This window comes from Diprion similis, chromosome 6 (genome assembly GCF_021155765.1).
Source record: "Diprion similis isolate iyDipSimi1 chromosome 6, iyDipSimi1.1, whole genome shotgun sequence".
Taxonomy (NCBI): Eukaryota; Metazoa; Arthropoda; class Insecta; order Hymenoptera; family Diprionidae; genus Diprion; species Diprion similis.
In genome coordinates, this window is record NC_060110.1 from 23740826 (window position 1) to 23759949 (window position 19124).

At 37.9% G+C, this 19124-nt stretch overlaps 5 protein-coding genes across 5 annotated transcripts; 3 read left to right on the top strand and 2 right to left on the bottom strand.

Moving 5' to 3' along the window:
• Positions 1–253: 253 nt before the first annotated feature.
• On the top strand, positions 254–3805 carry LOC124407400 (mediator of RNA polymerase II transcription subunit 17). The gene is made up of 9 exons (XM_046883508.1): positions 254–446; positions 1056–1238; positions 1332–1648; positions 1779–2012; positions 2099–2304; positions 2441–2703; positions 2776–3085; positions 3178–3326; positions 3432–3805. The coding sequence occupies exons 1-9, from the start codon at positions 358–360 to the stop codon at positions 3640–3642; spliced, it is 1962 nt and encodes a 653-aa protein (XP_046739464.1). The 5' UTR covers positions 254–357; the 3' UTR covers positions 3643–3805.
• A 262-nt stretch (positions 3806–4067) lies between these two features.
• LOC124407401 (endoplasmic reticulum-Golgi intermediate compartment protein 2) lies at positions 4068–6279 on the top strand. The gene is made up of 5 exons (XM_046883509.1): positions 4068–4271; positions 4425–4800; positions 4949–5199; positions 5480–5740; positions 5916–6279. The coding sequence occupies exons 1-5, from the start codon at positions 4163–4165 to the stop codon at positions 6107–6109; spliced, it is 1191 nt and encodes a 396-aa protein (XP_046739465.1). The 5' UTR covers positions 4068–4162; the 3' UTR covers positions 6110–6279.
• Positions 6280–6734: 455 nt separating this feature from the next.
• On the bottom strand, positions 6735–7759 carry LOC124407402 (DNA-directed RNA polymerase III subunit RPC7-like). Its single transcript, XM_046883510.1, has one exon. The coding sequence runs from the start codon at positions 7630–7632 to the stop codon at positions 6877–6879; it is 756 nt and encodes a 251-aa protein (XP_046739466.1). The 5' UTR covers positions 7633–7759; the 3' UTR covers positions 6735–6876.
• A 968-nt stretch (positions 7760–8727) lies between these two features.
• Positions 8728–12350, top strand: LOC124407398. The gene is made up of 5 exons (XM_046883505.1): positions 8728–10872; positions 10939–11164; positions 11332–11505; positions 11596–11801; positions 12119–12350. The coding sequence occupies exons 1-5, from the start codon at positions 8996–8998 to the stop codon at positions 12240–12242; spliced, it is 2607 nt and encodes an 868-aa protein (XP_046739461.1). The 5' UTR covers positions 8728–8995; the 3' UTR covers positions 12243–12350.
• Positions 12351–12528: 178 nt separating this feature from the next.
• Positions 12529–18152, bottom strand: LOC124407399 (probable ATP-dependent RNA helicase DDX43). The gene is made up of 12 exons (XM_046883507.1): positions 18086–18152; positions 16967–17106; positions 16632–16840; positions 16164–16364; positions 15817–16047; positions 15569–15695; positions 15295–15460; positions 14843–15085; positions 14564–14711; positions 14086–14327; positions 13817–13979; positions 12529–13663 (listed from the first exon to the last, which is right to left on the bottom strand). Exons 1-12 carry the CDS (start codon positions 18088–18090, stop codon positions 13433–13435), a joined length of 2106 nt encoding a protein of 701 aa, XP_046739463.1. The 5' UTR covers positions 18091–18152; the 3' UTR covers positions 12529–13432.
• Between the last annotated feature and the right edge of the window lie 972 nt (positions 18153–19124).

Consider the following 19124-nt stretch of genomic DNA (forward strand, 5'->3'; position numbering starts at 1 on the left):
GAATCACAGCGATATTTCATATTTTACAGTTCCAAGTCACTTCGTTGATGAAGATTGGACTTTATTCCATTCAAAGAGATGATTTTTCATTCGACAAAACAGCATTGGGTTATGAGCGCAGGAGTGCGTATGAGTGGTGCGTATGCATTTATCGAAACGATTTAAAATCCTGAAGATTGAAGGAATGTCGGTGATGATGACACCACGCATGATACGAATAAAATAATTGACTAACAAGCGCATAAAAACACTTGTTCGACAATCTTATCGCAGTCTCATATAATTCAATCGATCTATCGAACTAGCCGCTGACAATTGACATACTTCAGTTTACAAATTTAGCACTTTAAAACAACAATGGCGTATTCTGTGAATATATCAGTCGAAGCACCGATAGAAAATCAAATCCAAGAAATTACCTACGATGGACAGGAGATATATCAGGCGTAAGGAACCTTGTAAACTATAATTCATTTAATTATCTTCAAATTGGTTCATTCGTACAATGGCACTTCGAACGCTATTGTACTTGATCTTGTCATAACCTCAAAATACTCTAGTTCGTCTCTTAAATTCCAACCGGTCAGAATGAGGATCCATTATTTATTACATACTGCAATATAGATTCATTTTTCTTGATCGAATTATATCCGAGTAAATAATACGTATATTATGCAAAAAAAAAACAAAAAACAATCATGTGACAGCTGTCAGATTCATTCAGGGTGTTCGTAAAAAATGGTTATTGTACATTTTTACGAAACTTTTATGTCTTTGGCTAATGTAGAAGATCGAAAGAAATCGAAATTCAATCTTCTGCTAGTTCAAATCTGAAAATGAAACTTCTATCCGACAAAACCCAAAAAAATAACTCTTTTACGTCATTCACCCATCTTACGGCCTATGTACATTTTTCACATATAATCAGAGCGACATTTATTCAGAACACAGATTTTTCTAGCCTGGAAAGCTGTAAAACTGGTCAAAAAATGTTAAAAATGAGATACAATACCCTAAAACAGTTGAATTGCTAATAAAAATCAATATTTCTCCAGGCCGCTCACTTTGTCTGAAAACTTGGCAAAGATTGCGCAAAAAATCGACTTTAGTAAATCTAATGGTGATGAGGTGAAAAAGGAACCACCTGAGAACGGAGAAAAAAGTGAAGATGATTCTAAGGATCCAGCAGCCTTTCAGTCGTCCCTATGGCCCTGGGATAGTGTAAGAAATAAATTAAGGTCAGGAATCAATACTGGGCCTATAATATTGGGATAATGACCGAATTCTCATTAAAACAATTAATCCAATTTGAAAAAATTATTACTCTGCAGAAACGCCCTCACAGAAGTTTGCGTTCTAGCTGACGTTCTTTCAATAGTCAAGGAAAAAAAGTACATGGTTTTAGATCCTGTACCCCAAGAAGTACCTGACGTTAAACCTATGGTGCAAGTCTATGCTAGAAAAAAAGCTCTGTCAGGTGCTGGACAGGTGCTTCTTTTTGGTGCGGAGAGGTTGAGAAATTGCCAAAATGAATTGGCTAGAAGTCGAGCGACTCCTGATTTCCATATCGAACTTTTAAGACTCAGGCAGAACTGGCGGCTCAAAAAAGTTTCTAATTCTATTATTGGCGATCTTAGCTACCGCACAGGTATTTTAAATTACAATTCACATTGAAGCAGTGAAAACGAGATATTAAAATATCTTGAACAATGTACATTGTACTCAAGCAAATATATCTGGATAATTAATCAAATAATTCCGGTATTTCACGATTCTAGCTGGATCCAAGTATACGCAGACAGGAATGTTTGAGGTGACAAAAGCTGAGGAGGAAGAGAAGGCTTGGAGCAGTCCACCCGCATCGCCAAATCCGAATTCTAGCAGCTCATCAAATTCCACACCCTCGCAATCACATCCTTCCTCAAATTCCAAGGTTAATCCTTCAGCGCTTCGCGTTACCATACCTAGTGAACTGCAAGGGGTTGCGTACATTGAAGTTCTCTGTCAAAAGGGTAATAAATTTTTCTGGCATTTCGACATAAGCTTTGCAGTGTATTAACGAAAATATGAAAAAAAAAATCTTAAACGATTTTTTCAGACCAGGAGGATTTGTGCAGTGCCAATATCAGCCTCTTAAACGGTGGCACGAATAGCTCTAACGCAGACATGCACTGGCAACAGAAACTGGAAGCAGCTCAAAATGTTCTATTCTGTAAAGAATTGTTTAGTCAACTAGCAAGGGAAGCTGTACATCTACGAGCTCCTATTCCTCACATGGTTGTTGGCAATCAGATTATGGCGACGGTAAGGACAAATGTCAAAAAAATCTTTGCCGGCAAGTAACTAGGAAATACTGTGTAGACTATGTTAAGAAATGTATTTCTAGAAAAATGGAAGGTGGACATTAAATGTTATTCATTAAAATGAAATGAACTTCTAGGTTCTCCCAGGCATACAACTTATTATTGGCTTGTGCCACAGCACAGGCAATGATAAGAAACCTTCGGCACCACCGCCACACAAAACAGAACATGACCATGTACTGGAACACTCGTTGCATCAATTACTACGAGAAGTTCACCACAAAAACACACATCATTCATTTCCCCATCCATCTTCAGGTCCTATAGGTCCAAGTAAAAGACGCTGTCTAGCAGGTCCAAATGCTGCAGACAGATATGAACTACTGGAGATGACGAAAAGGTGAATTGGCATCATGAGTACAATTTGAAAAAACTGTACTAGCATCTACATTGATTTTTCATCAATTTACAGCCAAACATTGCTGGAGCAGATCATTCAGCAAGCTCAACATTTCTTCATGCGGCTACGGACAGAGTACGTCTTGGACACAATAGCAAAAGAAGTTAAAGACCCATTAATAGTTTCACACTGGAATGCCCTCAATTCTCCGACCCAGTCATGTGTCAAGATTAATATTTTGACGCACGGATACGACACCGTTTGTCGGACGTCGCTAGTTGTGCACGTGGGTGAGAAGTCTCTGAAATGCGTGTGCAGGGATGGACGAGTGATGCACATGAGCTACGAACCTCAGGAGTTACGGGATCTCATTTTTTGTCAGGTTGGAAATTTCATTGAACCGCATTCAAGTTTAATTAAATTGAAGTGGTGTAAGGATACACGTGTAAACCTCTATTTCAATCTCAATTTCAGATCTATCAACATCAGATAACAGCTGTTCAAGCATTGGCCAAATGTATGGGCTGGCAGTTCTTGGCTAATAGTTCTCATTTGGGACTCGGGGCTGTCGAACTGCTTGGTAATGCCAGTAGCTGCATACTAGCATCACCTATAGGAGACAGGTGGGGGACTTCGATATGCTTGTTCAGTATTCAAAGTCAAAAAATTAAAATACAATTTAGATTAAAAGACATAAATCAATATAACAAAAAAATTTTCCTACTTAGAATGATTGCAGTCAGATGCGAGCCACAGACTGGAGTTCAAGTTGGAATAGCACATTCACCAAGAAAGGATTTCTTTCCCGGACAATTAGTGAGAGAGCGAAAGTGGGAGAACTTGGGAGGTTCATTCAAAGAAGTTAGGTGGGACAAAATGGAGGGTAAAAATTTTTTGAATAAAATGGAGCTGTTGATGGCATCGCTGACTAGTTCTTAACTCTCCAAGATTATACGAGTATCAGATTAAATTAAAGTTAGACATAGACAGTAAACGTAAACTCTATTTAATGTAATTAAATACCGATTATATGATTGTGATGGTGACGCGTGAGCATTGCATATTTGTTAATCAATAAATTTATATACATCTTTTTCTCTAATTGATACAGACACTGATTTTAACCCATACTCTATATCCTACTCTATGTCAATATACCGGATTTGTCACTAAATCAAAGTAAGTCGATACGTTTCGTTGTGTATTTCTTTTTTCCAGATTGTTGAAGTTTCTGTTTCACATCGTTTTAAATATTCAAATTACCCGCCGCTGGTTTCCACATCCAATTTCCGAAAACAGACACCACTGACAGGTTGCCACGACTCGTGCATAACCTCCAAGTTAAAGTATGTTTAATTTGAACCGCTATATTCCCCATTGAGGATTATAATTTCGGGTTTCCTTATCACGAAGTTATTGTGTATGAATGTAATTTTATTTGCGACCCTTCCTGGTGGACATGGCAACATTAAGAAAAAGAATAATTAACTTGAAAGCCGTCAAAGAACTGGATGGTTTTCCCAAAGTACCTGACACTTATGTTAAACAATCTGCAGTTGGTGGTACATGTAAGTAAATCGGTGTTAATAATGTCTATAGTTTGTTTATGATTGTGAAAAATTTTTCTGTCTAATAAGTTGAAGTGATTTGGAGCGCAACTCAATACAGCATTTTATTAAAGCATGTGTTGGGTGTATTCAAACAACAAAATCATTCCTCAGTTTCAGTGTTGAGTTTCTGCCTCATAGCTTACTTGGTGATAGCAGAGACGCAATATTTTCTTGACACTCGTCTGCAGTTCAAATTTGAGCCTGACAATGACTTCATTGATGCTAAACTAAAAGTCAACATTGACATAACAGTAGCAATGCCATGCAGTCGCGTGGGCGCCGATATACTCGATTCTACTAATCAAAATTTGATGGGGTTTGGAACATTGGAAGAGGAGGACACGTGGTGGGAACTGACACCTGAACAACGAAACCACTTCGATTCTCTCAAATACATGAATTCATACCTAAGAGAAGAGTACCATGCTGTCCACGAGCTTCTATGGAAGTCTAATCAGTTGTCACTACTAAGTGATATGCCAAAACGGTACCAACTTACATTTTCTCATTTCTGCATCTAATTATAATTTTTCTGATATCATTAAATGTATGTAATCTAAGTTGAATCCCATGACAAGTCGAAACACACTTTGTCAAGAAGATCACATATAACAAATTCTACATTTTTATTTCAGAAATAATTACCCCAACCACACTCCAGATGCTTGCCGCATATATGGAAGTTTAGACGTTAATAAGGTCGCTGGTAATTTTCATATCACTGCAGGAAAATCATTGTCACTCCCAAGAGGACATATTCATATATCTGCTTTTATGACAGAACGTGATTACAACTTTACACATAGAATCAACAGGTTTTCCTTTGGTGAACCAAGTCCTGGTGTTATACATCCACTTGAGGGAGATGAAAAAATAAGCGATCGTAGTGAGTTTTTTCATCTAATATGATTATAGTTTATTCAATGTAATAACATCATGGTTCGATCGTATTTTAAATAAGATATTAAGTCATCCAGTAAAGAACAACAAATTTGTCATCAATTTCTGAACGCATTTGAAATCTTACTATTTTTTTATCTAATTATACAGTTCTCAGCGTTTTAAAATGTAGAACATAATTTTTATCTATCTGTTGTCTGCGTAGTGTTTTGTTATGAAAGCAAATAAATAATTTGGATACTAAGCTTTTATCATGTCATTTCCAGGTATGATGTTATACCAGTACTTTGTGGAGGTAGTTCCCACGGATGTCAGAAATTTATTGCGGTCGTACAAGACTTATCAGTACAGTGTAAAAGATCACCAGCGACCCATTGATCATCATAAAGGCTCGCATGGCATTCCTGGAATTTTCTTCAAGTACGATATGAGTGCTTTGAAAGTCAAAGTTACACAACAAAGAGATTCGATTTTTCGATTCCTGGTTAAACTTTGCGCTACTGTTGGTGGTATCTTTGTTACTAACGGTAAGTATCTCGGAATGTCTTTTAATTTTAAGAAAATCAATTGAACACTAGATGTAATCTCGTCAGGCACACTTGGTCAAGTGCAGATGCCAGTTTTGCCTCTACATTAGTGATTATTATCAGTTATGCAAACTTTTAACTAATTCTGGTAAGCTGTAATTCTATTTTGTTACAGGGCTGTTGAACAATTTAGTACAGGTATTCTGGTATCTGATAACGTGCCAGTTTCTCAAAAATCAAGATCCACGAAATGAAGAAAAGCTAGTTGTTTCATCACCCATTGTCCAAAACCAATCTCCAAATTCTGTGAATTTGCTCACAGCAGCGTCCCCACCGATTTTAAATCTTGAATTTGATTCCAATAAATAATGTTTCCGTGCGGAAACAACATTGTTCCTATTTTAATTATACGGACTTGTTCACAGTTATTCTCCAGGTGACAAGTTTTAGAAGTACATGCAGAGGTTTTCTCTGCTTGACATACATTTATAAGTACACACTACACTTTGTTTTCGAAACTTTAATTCAGTTTTTACTGAACAATCTTCACTCATCTCAAGTGTTATTCATCTTTGGCAATCAGGACATTGATGACAATAATGAATCACTTGAAAAATATAGTTACAAACTATTATTCAGATGAATTGAATTGATCCAAAGATGAGTAATATTAATTTATTTGATGTAATTTTGAATGTGATGAAAGACTCTTGAAGATAGTCAGCCTTAAGGACCTTATGAATCATTCGCATATTATGATGCGCAGGATATAGGACCTCGTAATTACCAATTCGATTTGTGTGAGTTTTTGAATTGATTTGGTGATTTTGGAAAAGAATTATACATCCAGGCTCGTCAACAAAAATTTTATACTGTGTAAATATGGACTTCTAAAGAAAAAGAGAATAAAAGTCTTTATAAAAACATACTTTCATTCATTTGGTAGCACTATAACACAATTACATTGAATGGTTATAATCATCACGAAATATAAATTATGAATTCTAATTACAATCGTATCTAACACAATTCCAGTAATGATACTTTAGTTTGGTTGATACCACAATTCATGAAAAACTGATCATAACAAAAGTTCGTTTAGTATTGACTGTAAATGCTGTAACCCATCCATTGTATCAATATACAGGACCGTCATCCAAATTGTCATCTTCGTCATCGAAGCCTTCTCCATTGTCGAAATAGCTGTTGACATAGTCAGTGCCATCATCCATCTCTTCGTCTAATTCCTCCTCTTCTTCTTCAGGACGTTCTTCTGGCTCCTTTTCATCATCTTCGTTATCTCCATCTCCTTCTTTTCCATCGTCATCGACGTCACCGCGTTGAGTACTTTCCTTTTTCTCAAGTTCCTTCAACCTCACCTCGACGTCAACATCTTTCTTCTTCTTCTTAGCTGGCTCTTTGACATTTGAATCCCGACGGCGCTTATGACTACTATTCCTGGGTTTTAATTCACCTGGCATCACAGTCCAGTCGTATTGTTCCTCGTAGCTTGTCTTTTCAGTTATCATGTCTTGAAACCAATCTGAGTAACGCTCAATGTCCTTATTAACAACGATCGGTTGTACATAGCTTGGAGTATCTCTAAGAAACTCTGCGTAATCCCTTTTTATTTCCAGCATATAGTTATCCTGGTCTGTTATTGTGAAAGGGATAGGCTTATAATCCAAAGGAGGGTACTTTGGCGGTGGTTGCAGAACTGGACCCGGTAGCGCTTCTCCTCTTCCAAAGCCTAATTGTTCTACATTAATGGACATAGAGACTTTGCCTCTACCTCTTCCACGATTTGCCATATCGTGGCAGTCAGTAAAAATTAAGGTTCCCGATTTATTTATGCAAGCGGTTATCGCTGAGCAAATTGGCAGTTTGCACATGTATCATCATTCGAGTCTGTATATTCAGAGTTCTTTTACTGGTTTCATTCTTACGTCGAAGGAAAGGCAACGAACTCCTTAACCTCAAACCGTCAACGTGACACTGATGTAAATATTATCACAGCCCTGGGGTTGCGATACGTGAAAATCACTGATATATATATACTATATATCAGTGACTGAGAATCAATCTACTAGAAACTATACAAGAACTACGCATGCGCGAGTTTAAATCAGCCGTCCGTGCAGTCTGGCCACCGCGATAGATATTCCAATCCAGCAATGCATGATGGGAAATGTGTCAACTATTTTTTCTTTTATTAAATAATTACTTTGAATTCCTATAAATAATTTTAACTATTATTAACACTTTTATAGAACTATGGTAAGTATTATCATGATAAACCTTATCACTAATAATGATTAGAACGCTGATTGTTTATAATGACAGGTGAGTTTTATTGTTTATTATAGTGAGAAATAATTTCCACAAATTAAAAAATGTTGCTTTCGCCATAAAAACGGATAGAAATAAATATATACCCTAATTACTCACCAATCATTATAAACAATCAGCGTTCTAATCATTATCAATGGCAACATTTATCATGGTAATACTTACCATAGTTCTATAAAAGTGTTGATAATAGTTAAAATTATTTATAGGAATTCAAAGTAATTATTTAATAAAAGAAAAAATAATACATGCAAAATTATATTTCATTATTATCGGAGTTAGCATGAAAATACTTTAGTTGCCGGTTAGTGTGCCTGACACACTTGTGGTGGCGCGACCGCTTGACACATTTCCCATCATGCATTGCAAGATTGGAATACATATTATGTTATCGCAGCTGACTACGGATATTATTTCTACGTAAATCCGTGTTTCTACGATACATTTTATTGAAATAAATAAGAAAGTCGCAGGAAACGGTTTCATTCGTGAGAATTAGGTTGAATTTCGGTACCTTCTTAAATTCTGTACTCAAGTCCACATAGTTTACCAATATTTCACATACACAGTCGTGTGTAGTGGGGCGAAATTCAAACAGCGGGCTGGCAACACGTTACGTTGGTACCATTCGCAAGTTTGAGCGCGCCCGAATAGGCGGGATAAGCCACGATCAGCGACGATTCAACAGTATTTTGTACACCTGCCGCTTTTTTCATCTTCAACGAGAACGCGAGTCGATGGAAGTTTTAATAAACGCAGACCTGAACTGTCGGAATAACAACTACTGCCGTCGAAATATCGGCCATTGACTGATTTGCGTCGTGTTGAAAAGACCGGAGCAATATTTCGGTAACCTGTAAACTTGCATCAATATTTGTTTTTCTACGGAACCCTGGGGATAAGAGAATGTCCGCGGGCGGCGACGGCAGCTCCGTCGGGCTCGGGGAAGTCTTCAATAATACACCTCGACGAGTCCAGAAGCGACTCTTCACTTCGGGAAATAGTTCAAGCAAGCGAACCCTGTTTCGGGACACCCAAACAGCGAGTCCCAGTGGAGGAAACTCCGGGGATGAATCAGACCTTGGCCCGATGTCTCCCTTGGCACTGAGCGATGCAACGCCAAGTAGTGCGACCAATTCACCTGGTAAATCGCTTACCTCTCCGCTGGTTGGATCCGCCGCAGCGGCTTTGGTAAGTCTTGGTTCGTTAGACTCTAATTTGTGGGAAATGGGGATGCTAAACATGGGCCAAGACGAGGCCAATGCGGCGCCGTCGTCTCCTTTCAGTGTCCTCAAAACGTTGACCCGATCGGCGAGATATTCTCAACGTCGCAAGACTTGTCCAGTTTTGCCAGAACCAATGATTCCCACTAGTGATGAGAATGAAACAGGCAAAGAAACTCCGCCGACATCTCCCAAATGCTCTGGCAAGAGTTCAGCTTGGAACGAATCGATAACTGAAACTCCCAAGAGAAAGACTTTCGGCAAGGAAATTCAGAATCAGCAAATCCTCGATTCCATCATTGTTGCTGAAACACCTCATAAGGAGGATAGCCCGGTTAGAAGGCTGATTACACCTCTGGGTTCGGTTAGCAAAGAGGCTGCACTGCCACGCTTACATCACAGAAAGTCTTTGAATAGCCTCGCTGCTACAGCAGGAAACTCCTCGCCAATAGATGGCAAAGAAAATATATTGAAAAGAACTGCCCGTGATGCAATTATACAAACTTCAGCGAAATTATTTAAGGCTGATGAATGTACTTCCGCTCCAAAGGCCAGAGCTGCACTCTTCCAAGAGAAGCAAAAAGACTTCAAAGTGAGCACAAAAGTGTTCTACAGCTCCTCACCACCTCAAGTTTTACCAAAACAAGAGTCCCCGATGAGTATTGAACAAAGTGAAGTTCGTCGTGGGCAAAAAAGGCGCAGCCTACCTAACAAAAACTATCGAGGGAGATCAACCAAGAGACATAAGCATGGTGAAATCAATGCCGGAATTGGTCATAGAATAAGGAAGCCGAGAGTAAAAAAACATGTCTCACAGACTGATGGGTCTAAGAAAGAAAATGCTAACAATGTTTCTCCCATTGCCACCTCGATTGAGACGTTTTTCGCTGACTCTAGTGTTGAAAACATCTCGCAAAATATGGACAACACTTTGATGAATATCCATGATGCATATTCTGTAGAGAAATGCATCGTGCACCCATCAAGAGAATTGACAGCATCCCCGGAAATTGATACTGGAAAAAAGTTCTTCAAGACTAATAGAACCGTATCAAGAAATTCTCTGGCTACTGTCACGGTTAATGATTCGATAAAATTACAGGTCACACATGGTAAAGTAAAGCTACAACCACATCGATTTATGAAAAGGCAAAACCCCCACAAGAAAGCCAGAATTTCTGATTTATCATTAGATGCCAATGATCTAACAGTCGACGATCCTAACTTCGGAGTCCCCATAGATAAGACAAGTGTTGATAACATTTTGAAGGTATTGGAAGATGATTGGGCGGATGATGAGTATGACACAATGGAACCTTTGATAAGCACACAAAAATATGCGATATCGCCATTAAAGTCTTCAATCATGCCGAATGGTATGACTATGTCTCCTGCCAGTGAACTCACTAGCATGACATCGGTGATGAACATAAAGGATGCTTGTGGCCCTACCTCTAAACTTGATAAGGTTTCTAGCAACCTTGATAACTCTCATCAAACCAAAGGAACAAAGTTGTATCCTCTGTTCAACAAGGACTTCGCAAGGACCAAAAGCCTAATGTAAGTAAATGAGTTTTATGTTTACAAGCATCTTGTAAAGCTTCTCTTTCTGCTTTTATCTGACAGAGAAACATCCAAAAATGTCGGCCGTGGAACCAAGAGACCTGCAGGTTGGCAATTATCTGCCAAAAATGCTGCCAAAGATGATCGTCAATATCAACTCGATGCTGGCCAGAAGCAGTTTGGTGCAACTCAGTGCCCTGAATGTGGGGTTGTTTATCAAATAGGAGATCCCAGTGATGAAATTTCTCATCAAAATTATCACGATAGTATAAAGATATTAAAATTCCCTGTAAGTACGTTCTCCGATCCTTTTGTTTTGGAATAATTATTATTATTCAACTGTACTTTAGGAAGGAATACACATCCACAGTTAAAGAAAAATGTAATTGCTACATTTTTTATGAACAACTCAATTTCAAGTAAAGATTATTTTGATAAATTTCGTTAATATTCCAGGGTTGGAAGCATGAACGAGTAGTGGCTACAGATACTTATACCTCTAGTAGAATTATCTTAGTTGAGCCCTCAGCTCCTAAGTATTGCTGGAAAAAAGTATCAGAGATTTTAGCAGTCATTGATAGAGATTTAGGACTGGCAGATTCGAAACTTTCTGACTACCATAATGACAAGGTACACCAATTACTGGCGTATCGCCATAAATTTATTTTTCATAATGCTAGAAAGTGTACTGACATTCTAAGCTCGATTCTCATGTTACAGATCTACCTGTATATCAGGGAAAAAGAGATCATTGGCGTGTTAGTTGCTGAACATGTGACGACGGGCTATCGCGTAATTCCTGATTTACCAAATATCGATTGCTGCAGTTTGCAGAGCTCTGCCGTCAAGTGCGGTGTTAAAGTTGTATGGACAGCTGCTAGTTATCAGAAACAGGGAATTGCAACGAAATTAGTGGATGTTCTAAGGTGAGCTCTCACTGAATTATCATATGCACTTGTAGAATTAAATATCCGGAGGAATTGTTACGTTCCTGTCGGTTGAAAAGTAAGTTGGTGGAAAAAAATTTCTTGGCCCAGATATTTCAATGACTATCATGGTGGTTTCTGCATGACTTTCTTCAATGGCAGTCTAAGAGAAGAACTCTCAGTAACAGGCATTTACACTCTTTCGACTAATAGCGTGCATATTAAACACATTTTACCGGTGTCATAATTTAGAAATACTGATGACAATTATGCTGTCGACGTTCTACATAAAGTTATTGGATTTATTACATTCACAGGGCCAACTTCTATTTTGGGTATGTCCTATCCATGGATGATATCGCTTTCTCAATACCAACCCCCGGAGGTAAAGCTTTTGCAGAAAAGTACACCAATACTAAATGTTTCAAAGTGTATAATTAAGTTTTCGCTTGCATCAAACCATATAATTATATCTAAATTATTCGAATGTCACTGTAATATTTTTTGAAATTGCAACAATTCAGTATTGTTGACACAGGATATAAATAAATAAATGACATTGACCTATGGCTGTGTTTTATTTTCAATTTCTGAGCACGGAGATGTTTTGCCTGCTGTATATTTACAAGCAAAGTTTTGAAACAGCACTTACGTCCGTACCCACGGCATCTATAATGGCTGTATCTTGGCTTGATAAATGACTGGTTATGAAACTAAATGAACTGAATCGTATTATGTAAATATATTTTGAATATGGAAAATGTAAAACGTTAATACAGTATGAAGTTATCCATTTTCCTACAATTCTTTGTATTCTAGGGTGCATTAAACTACTTCTATGCATCAGATCTAGGATAAATTCGAAATTTTTCGAAAGATCTGTAGGAACCTGTTAGTTTTCAACATATTTAGGTACACCCTCTAGTAGTCGTGCTTAAAGTACGACCATGAATACATGTATTCATTCGAATTGTAACGCGATACATATATTTTTATGCATAAGATCACCAGGAGTACTAATAGCAATGGATTTTCAGAGATTTTGGCACTGATTCACATAATTCTGTAATAAAAGTATCTTCTAACAAATTGGCCATTTCTGCTCCATTAATGAATACAAGTGGCAAGCAATTATAATGACAATGGTGTAAAAGTAACATTGGCGAGGTTGGAAATATTTGAATCACAGTACACTTTCCAAGACTTTTACTGAACCATTATGCTAATTTCGTTGAGGTATATCAAATCAGCTGCAAGATCGAATAAAACTGCACAAAAGTATATTATGCCCCGCAATTAAACAGTTGAAAGCTGCCACAAAGGAAAAAAAATAAACAATATAATTAACAATTAATAGTAAGTAGAGAACGTGAAAAATAGACGTTTAGTAAAATATAACGTAATACTGTAATCAAGGAATTTTTTTCGATATAGGTAATAATTACTCGTTTATTTAAATACCGAATATTATCAAAAATAGAAAAATCCTATGCGAACGAATGCACGTATATGTGTACTTAGATCATACTTTTATTCTTTACTTATATATACGTGCACTACTGCACATACGCCGCGTTGAAGCCTCAACTCTTTGGTTTTTCAAGAAACGACGGGGAAAAAGGCTGGTAGTTCTACCATCCACCTCCGCGACTTCCCCTCCCGCCTCGTCTGTTACCGCCAAATCCACCTCCGCTATTTTCTCGTCCTGTGCCCCATCTTGACCGTCCGCCGTTATCTCTGTCTCCACCGCGATAACCACCACCACCGCCGGCATCCATGCGTTCACGATCTTTCTCCTGTGCCCGTCTTTCTTTCCATCCTGCGTATCGCTCAGCCATTTTGTGCACTTCATCAGGTACTTCCTGAAGAATAAAAATCAATTAATATAACTGCTGTATTAGTTCCAAGGGATGTTCATGGCAATTTTTTACACGACTATCACTTGACGGCCACTTCTACCAAGTCATTTCACTGCGTATATTCTGTATGTATGGTATAAATCATTATTCAATGACCTGATTAGCTTCCTCGAGTATCTTGATAAGTTCTTTAGCGTGTGACCAGTCACTTCGAGTCATTAAACTGATGCTTTCGCCTGTTTTACCAGCCCTCCCTGTCCTGCCTACTCTATGAACATATTCCTCTATGTCTCGTGGAAAGTCGTAGTTGAACACGTGCCTGTCAAATTACAAGCAAAATAGTTGGGTAAATAAACGGTCAAAAGAATAGTTAACCAGTGACCCTCTGCAATACATGAATTGAAAAAAAATCGAATGTTGCTCACGTAATGTCACCGATGTCTATACCGCGGCTGGCAACGTCAGTAGCAAGCAGAATTCGCACCTCCCCAGATTTGATGTCCTCAAGTGCCTGCTCTCTATCGCACTGCTCACGACCACCATGGATACTCTGACTCAGGATACCTTTCAGTGCCAAATCACTAGCCAAATCATCGACACGTGACTTTTTGCCAACGAATACTATAACTTTGTCATCAGGGCCCATATTACGGAAAAAGTCATATAACTGTGGAAAAAATGTTTCAACATTGAGTATGTTCACATTGTACAATATCGCGAAACATTACAGAATAATTAAATCATAGCTCAATTCATTTTTACAGCCTAGTATGTATGTTCGACGTTTTTTTGTTTCACAATGTTTCTGCGTCGAACGGTGAAAGGGTAAAATTAAAATCCGCCTCCAAACTTGAATCATATTTTCAACAAGTTGCAATAATTTCAACGAAATACTGTACCCACCATTTCTGTCTTCTCGCTCTCGTCTACTATGAGAATTGTCTGCATCACAGAATGTACTGCTGCTAAGTCTAGCGATCCTACACAAACTTGAAGCGGGTCTTTCATATAAGATTGGGCTAGGCGTCTGACTCCAGGTGGCCAAGTTGCACTATGAAAATGTAAGTACAATGAATTACGTATGAATTAGTGTAAAAACTTGCTACCCATTGACTAGGAATTTGTTTTTTTTTTTGCAATTATAATTACAGAAATTTCAAGTGGCAAATAGAACAACGTTACCTAGTCATAATAGTTTGACGATCTGGACGGATGTCTAACAGAGTTTTTCTGATTTGTGGTTCAAAGCCTAAGTCAAGCATACGATCTGCCTCGTCAAGTACGAGATAAGTAATAGTTGTTACATCTACAACACCAGCCTGGACCAAGTCATTTAATCTTCCAGGTGTCGCAATAATTATTTCAACTCCACGTGTTACTATATCGACCTGTTCCTTCCGACTCCCACCTCCGTACAAACACACCCTGCAACCAAAGAATGTTGTAATCGTAAATTGACAGATGTTATCACCTTTTTTATTCTCAACCATTATGAGTAAGTCGAGAACTTTTGTGTCTGCTGAAATTTTGCAAATAACAGGGTTAAGCCCTTGTTTATCTTGTCTACAGTATGGACTGGACTAGTTGCGTAAGGGACAATAAGAAATTGAAAGAAATATTGAATTGGCACATACGCTTTAATTCCTCGATACTTGTACTTTCCGACTTCTTGTTCAATCTGTAATGCCAACTCTCTTGTTGGAGCCATTATAAGAATGTTTGGTCCACCACGTTGTGATCGTGGAATTGGTTGACCTTCTATGTGTATGAGAGCAGGTAAAAGGAATGCAAGTGTTTTTCCTGAAATGAAAAAAAAACAATTATTCCATTAGGATAGTATCCAGTGACTTCAGCACGATATCAGCCATAAACTACGAGTTCCAAATAGTATACTGTGCAGTTTCATACCTGTGCCAGTCTGGGCAATTCCTATGAGGTCCTTGCCACTTAGAAGAACTGGCCATGCTTGACACTGTATGGGACTCGGCTTAGAAAATCCTTGCTTTCGTATCTCTTCCAAAATTTCTGGGTAATCCTGAAAAGGTGCAACATTCGAAAAATATTTATACTGAACCAAATGATGAGTGAAAAATTTTCAGAAAACATTAGTTCAATATTTATGAAAGATGTACGACTGATCAAAGTATAACTCCAACCTGAAAGGCTTGTTCAAAAGTTTCAACAGGATTGGGTATTGTTGGGTCATCGTTGCCCTCCTGACCATCTTCCTCGATTTCTTGAAAGACCTTACGAACTGTAATGTTGTTGTTTATCTTCCGAATATGAGCCACTTTCTCCTTGGACATGTTGGCGACATCTGGGTCTTCGTGGTAAAAATTCTTAATGAGTTCTGGACATTTTGCCCATTTTTCTTTTTGAAATTTCTCCTGATGGTAAGAAATGAGAAATTGATTTCGGGAAAGAGGCTTTATACCAGCATAATGTAGCAAAGTCAGTTCAATCACCTACTATACAATACAGTGTTTTGGCAGAAAATACTTACATAGTCATTATTGGCTTTGGACCAATCGAAATTTACGAATTCACTTTCGTCAGGGTTGGAGTACGAGCTGACCTTTGGTGGCAGTGATGACGGTGGTTTTTCAGTCAATAATTCATCGATCAATGCCTTAGCCTTTTGTTGTGCTTCCTCAGAGCCAATCAAAGTCACTGGTGTATTCACATAATCTTCAGGTTTGCCAATCTATGTAAAAATGTGAAGGCAAAGCAGAATGAGGTAAAACTGGAGAAGTTTAATTATATAATGCAGTTGATATGCTTTAAAATGATTTAACATATAAATTGCAAAACAAGAAATGGAAAAAAAGGAAACATAGTTGGTTTAATTCAGCTGGTCTATTGCCAATTGATACGCTGCAACAACTACAAAGTCGAACTTGTGTTTTACAAGCTGTGTATAAAAAACTTATCGGAACTATAGCACGAATTATTTAAACTAGTAGTTACGTACATTAATCCTAGCTCCGCTTTGTTCCTGTAACTCTTTAATCTTGCAACCTCCTTTGCCAATAAGCTTTCCAACCTTGGTGGAATCTATCGATATATCAAGTCCTTGGGATTTCGAGTTGTTCCTATTATGCCATTCCGTTTTCGGACCGCGAGCCCCTCCTTGTTCTCCCCCACCTCGAGATTCATTATTACTTCTCCAGTTTCTGTCATCTGCATTAAAATGATCGTTTTAGTCCTTTCACTTAGATACTAAATGTAGTAAGATGTACCATCTATCAATTTCGGTAATTTCAATTGCATAATCAATTACTGTGAGATTACTCTAATAATCTGTACCAGACGATCTGTGACCATTTCTCGATCCCCGGTCACCATAGCTCGAAGTATGTCCCCTTCCACCTCGTATATAACTCTGAGTATGTATCGCCTGAGTATTACTCTGCACGTCTTCATCACTGTTCCACTCGTCTAGTGCTCTGTAAATTGGGTTTATTTAATGATAATGGTTAAAACTGTTTGATAATGTAACGGGTAAACAATATATATATAGTGCAGTCTTGTATGACACAATTGTTTATTTATTTTTCTAGTTTTTTGTCAAGCATAACAATTACAATTTCTGCATGAAATTTTGAGTACAATGTACTAAGTATTTGTGAACGGTATTAAAATTTAATTACCAACTGCATGTCAGAATTGAAAATATAAAATAATCAACAAGTTGGTTTGTACAAACAATAATTTCTTTGAGGCTCCAGATGAAATGCATGATACACTGGTTTTCACTATTGGCTGGTAATGTTTATATTATTCAATTTTGCAAGTGCATGCGAAACCCGATTCACAGCAACATTATCCGTGTTTTCGCAACTATGCATGAATCGTCGTGGATGCTCTTGAGTAAAGTTACAATACAGTAATGCGAATATGGGTTTAGGGGGTGTCCTGGTCAATTTCGACGCTGACGTATAATCTTCGGATATCGAAGTCCACGTATCTCAAACACGAAAAAGGGCTTGACAGCCCCAATCTATACATAATTCTGAAGAAAAACACTACCATAGGTTTTCATTTGAGGAAGAAATAAAGAAATGGCACGGATTCTACGAAATCGCAATAGTAAATTCGTAGAATTCATGCCATTTCTTTATTTATTTCAACGTCAGAATCGACCAGGACATCCCCTTAAGAAAGGATTATAGCAGCGTATGTTAGCATTTTCTGAATTTAGTGTGAAAATTTTGAGTTCTGTTCTTAACATAACAGCTTCGTGTGAACGAATATTTCTATTACCGGTATCTAGGCGGTCAGGGTAAAATCTCAAGAGGTTGGGGATAATCGTTTACAAGTAAATGATAGTAATACTGTATAACAAGTTGCTAATTAGGTTAACGAATATTATTCGACTGTTTGAGTAATTGTTGAATAAATGCTCGGTGAATTTATTGTACTCACTCCATTTCAACTGTCGCTTCAGAAGGTTTTTTTTTTAGGTTTCTGTGCACGTTGCGTCTAATTTAACTTTTCAAAGTGTAGTTACGCTTGAAACTTTACGGTGTTCGCAAAGTTACGCGAAAACGATCAAATCGCAAATTTTATCTGCGATGCTGACAAGGCGATGTATCACCTGGTAGCAGACTTTTAAACTATCAATGTTATGGAAATTTAGTAAATATGACGTTATCTGTGATAAGGGCTTCGCTATGGAAACTATGGTCTGTATTACCTACTGACGGCAACTATTGTGATTGTGCGTCGATAACTGCCCCGTATAAATTACTTCAATAAACCTATTTCGTGTCCTAGCGCGGCCAGAAATCGGTGACACGAAAAACCATAAGCGCAAGTTTGTGTTTTTCAGGCTCATGTTTGGATTGAAGTTGCTGTTGAGGATAAGTTAGTGATCCGCTGTTCAGAGCGTAACAATAATTACCCAGTACCAACCACCTTTACCTACTATTCCGTCTACAAATGTAATCTTTCAAATTTAGACGTTTCCAGCAACCGTGTGTTCTTGGCATTATACATATACGTATTGAACATCCATCTTGGTATTTATAAAATTCCATCTCACCGATAACATTCCCTGTAAATGAAATCGGATTACTATGGTTCAGTTCTGTCGATCTGTTCAAACATTGAGCAACAAGGCCTTTTTCCATCCGGCCATTTCATTCGATATCCATTTCGAATGCACCAAATTCGAATGCAAGTGATTTTACCAATCGAGCACGTACAGAGACAGAAAAAATATCATTCATCTATTCATGTACCCTTTCATCTGCATGAGTACGTATCGTAAACGTATTTTGGCTCGGATCTTTCCTCTATAATCAAGTTCGTGATACTCTATACATTTCAAAGAGCCCTGTATGAATCTATACGAAAGTCTGTCAGTTGATAAGCTAGTCCGTTGAGGGTCATTCGAATCTTCTTTATCAACGTGGTTATACGTTTATTTAAAAACCGGCTGGGCACGCGCAGCGCGCCGAGT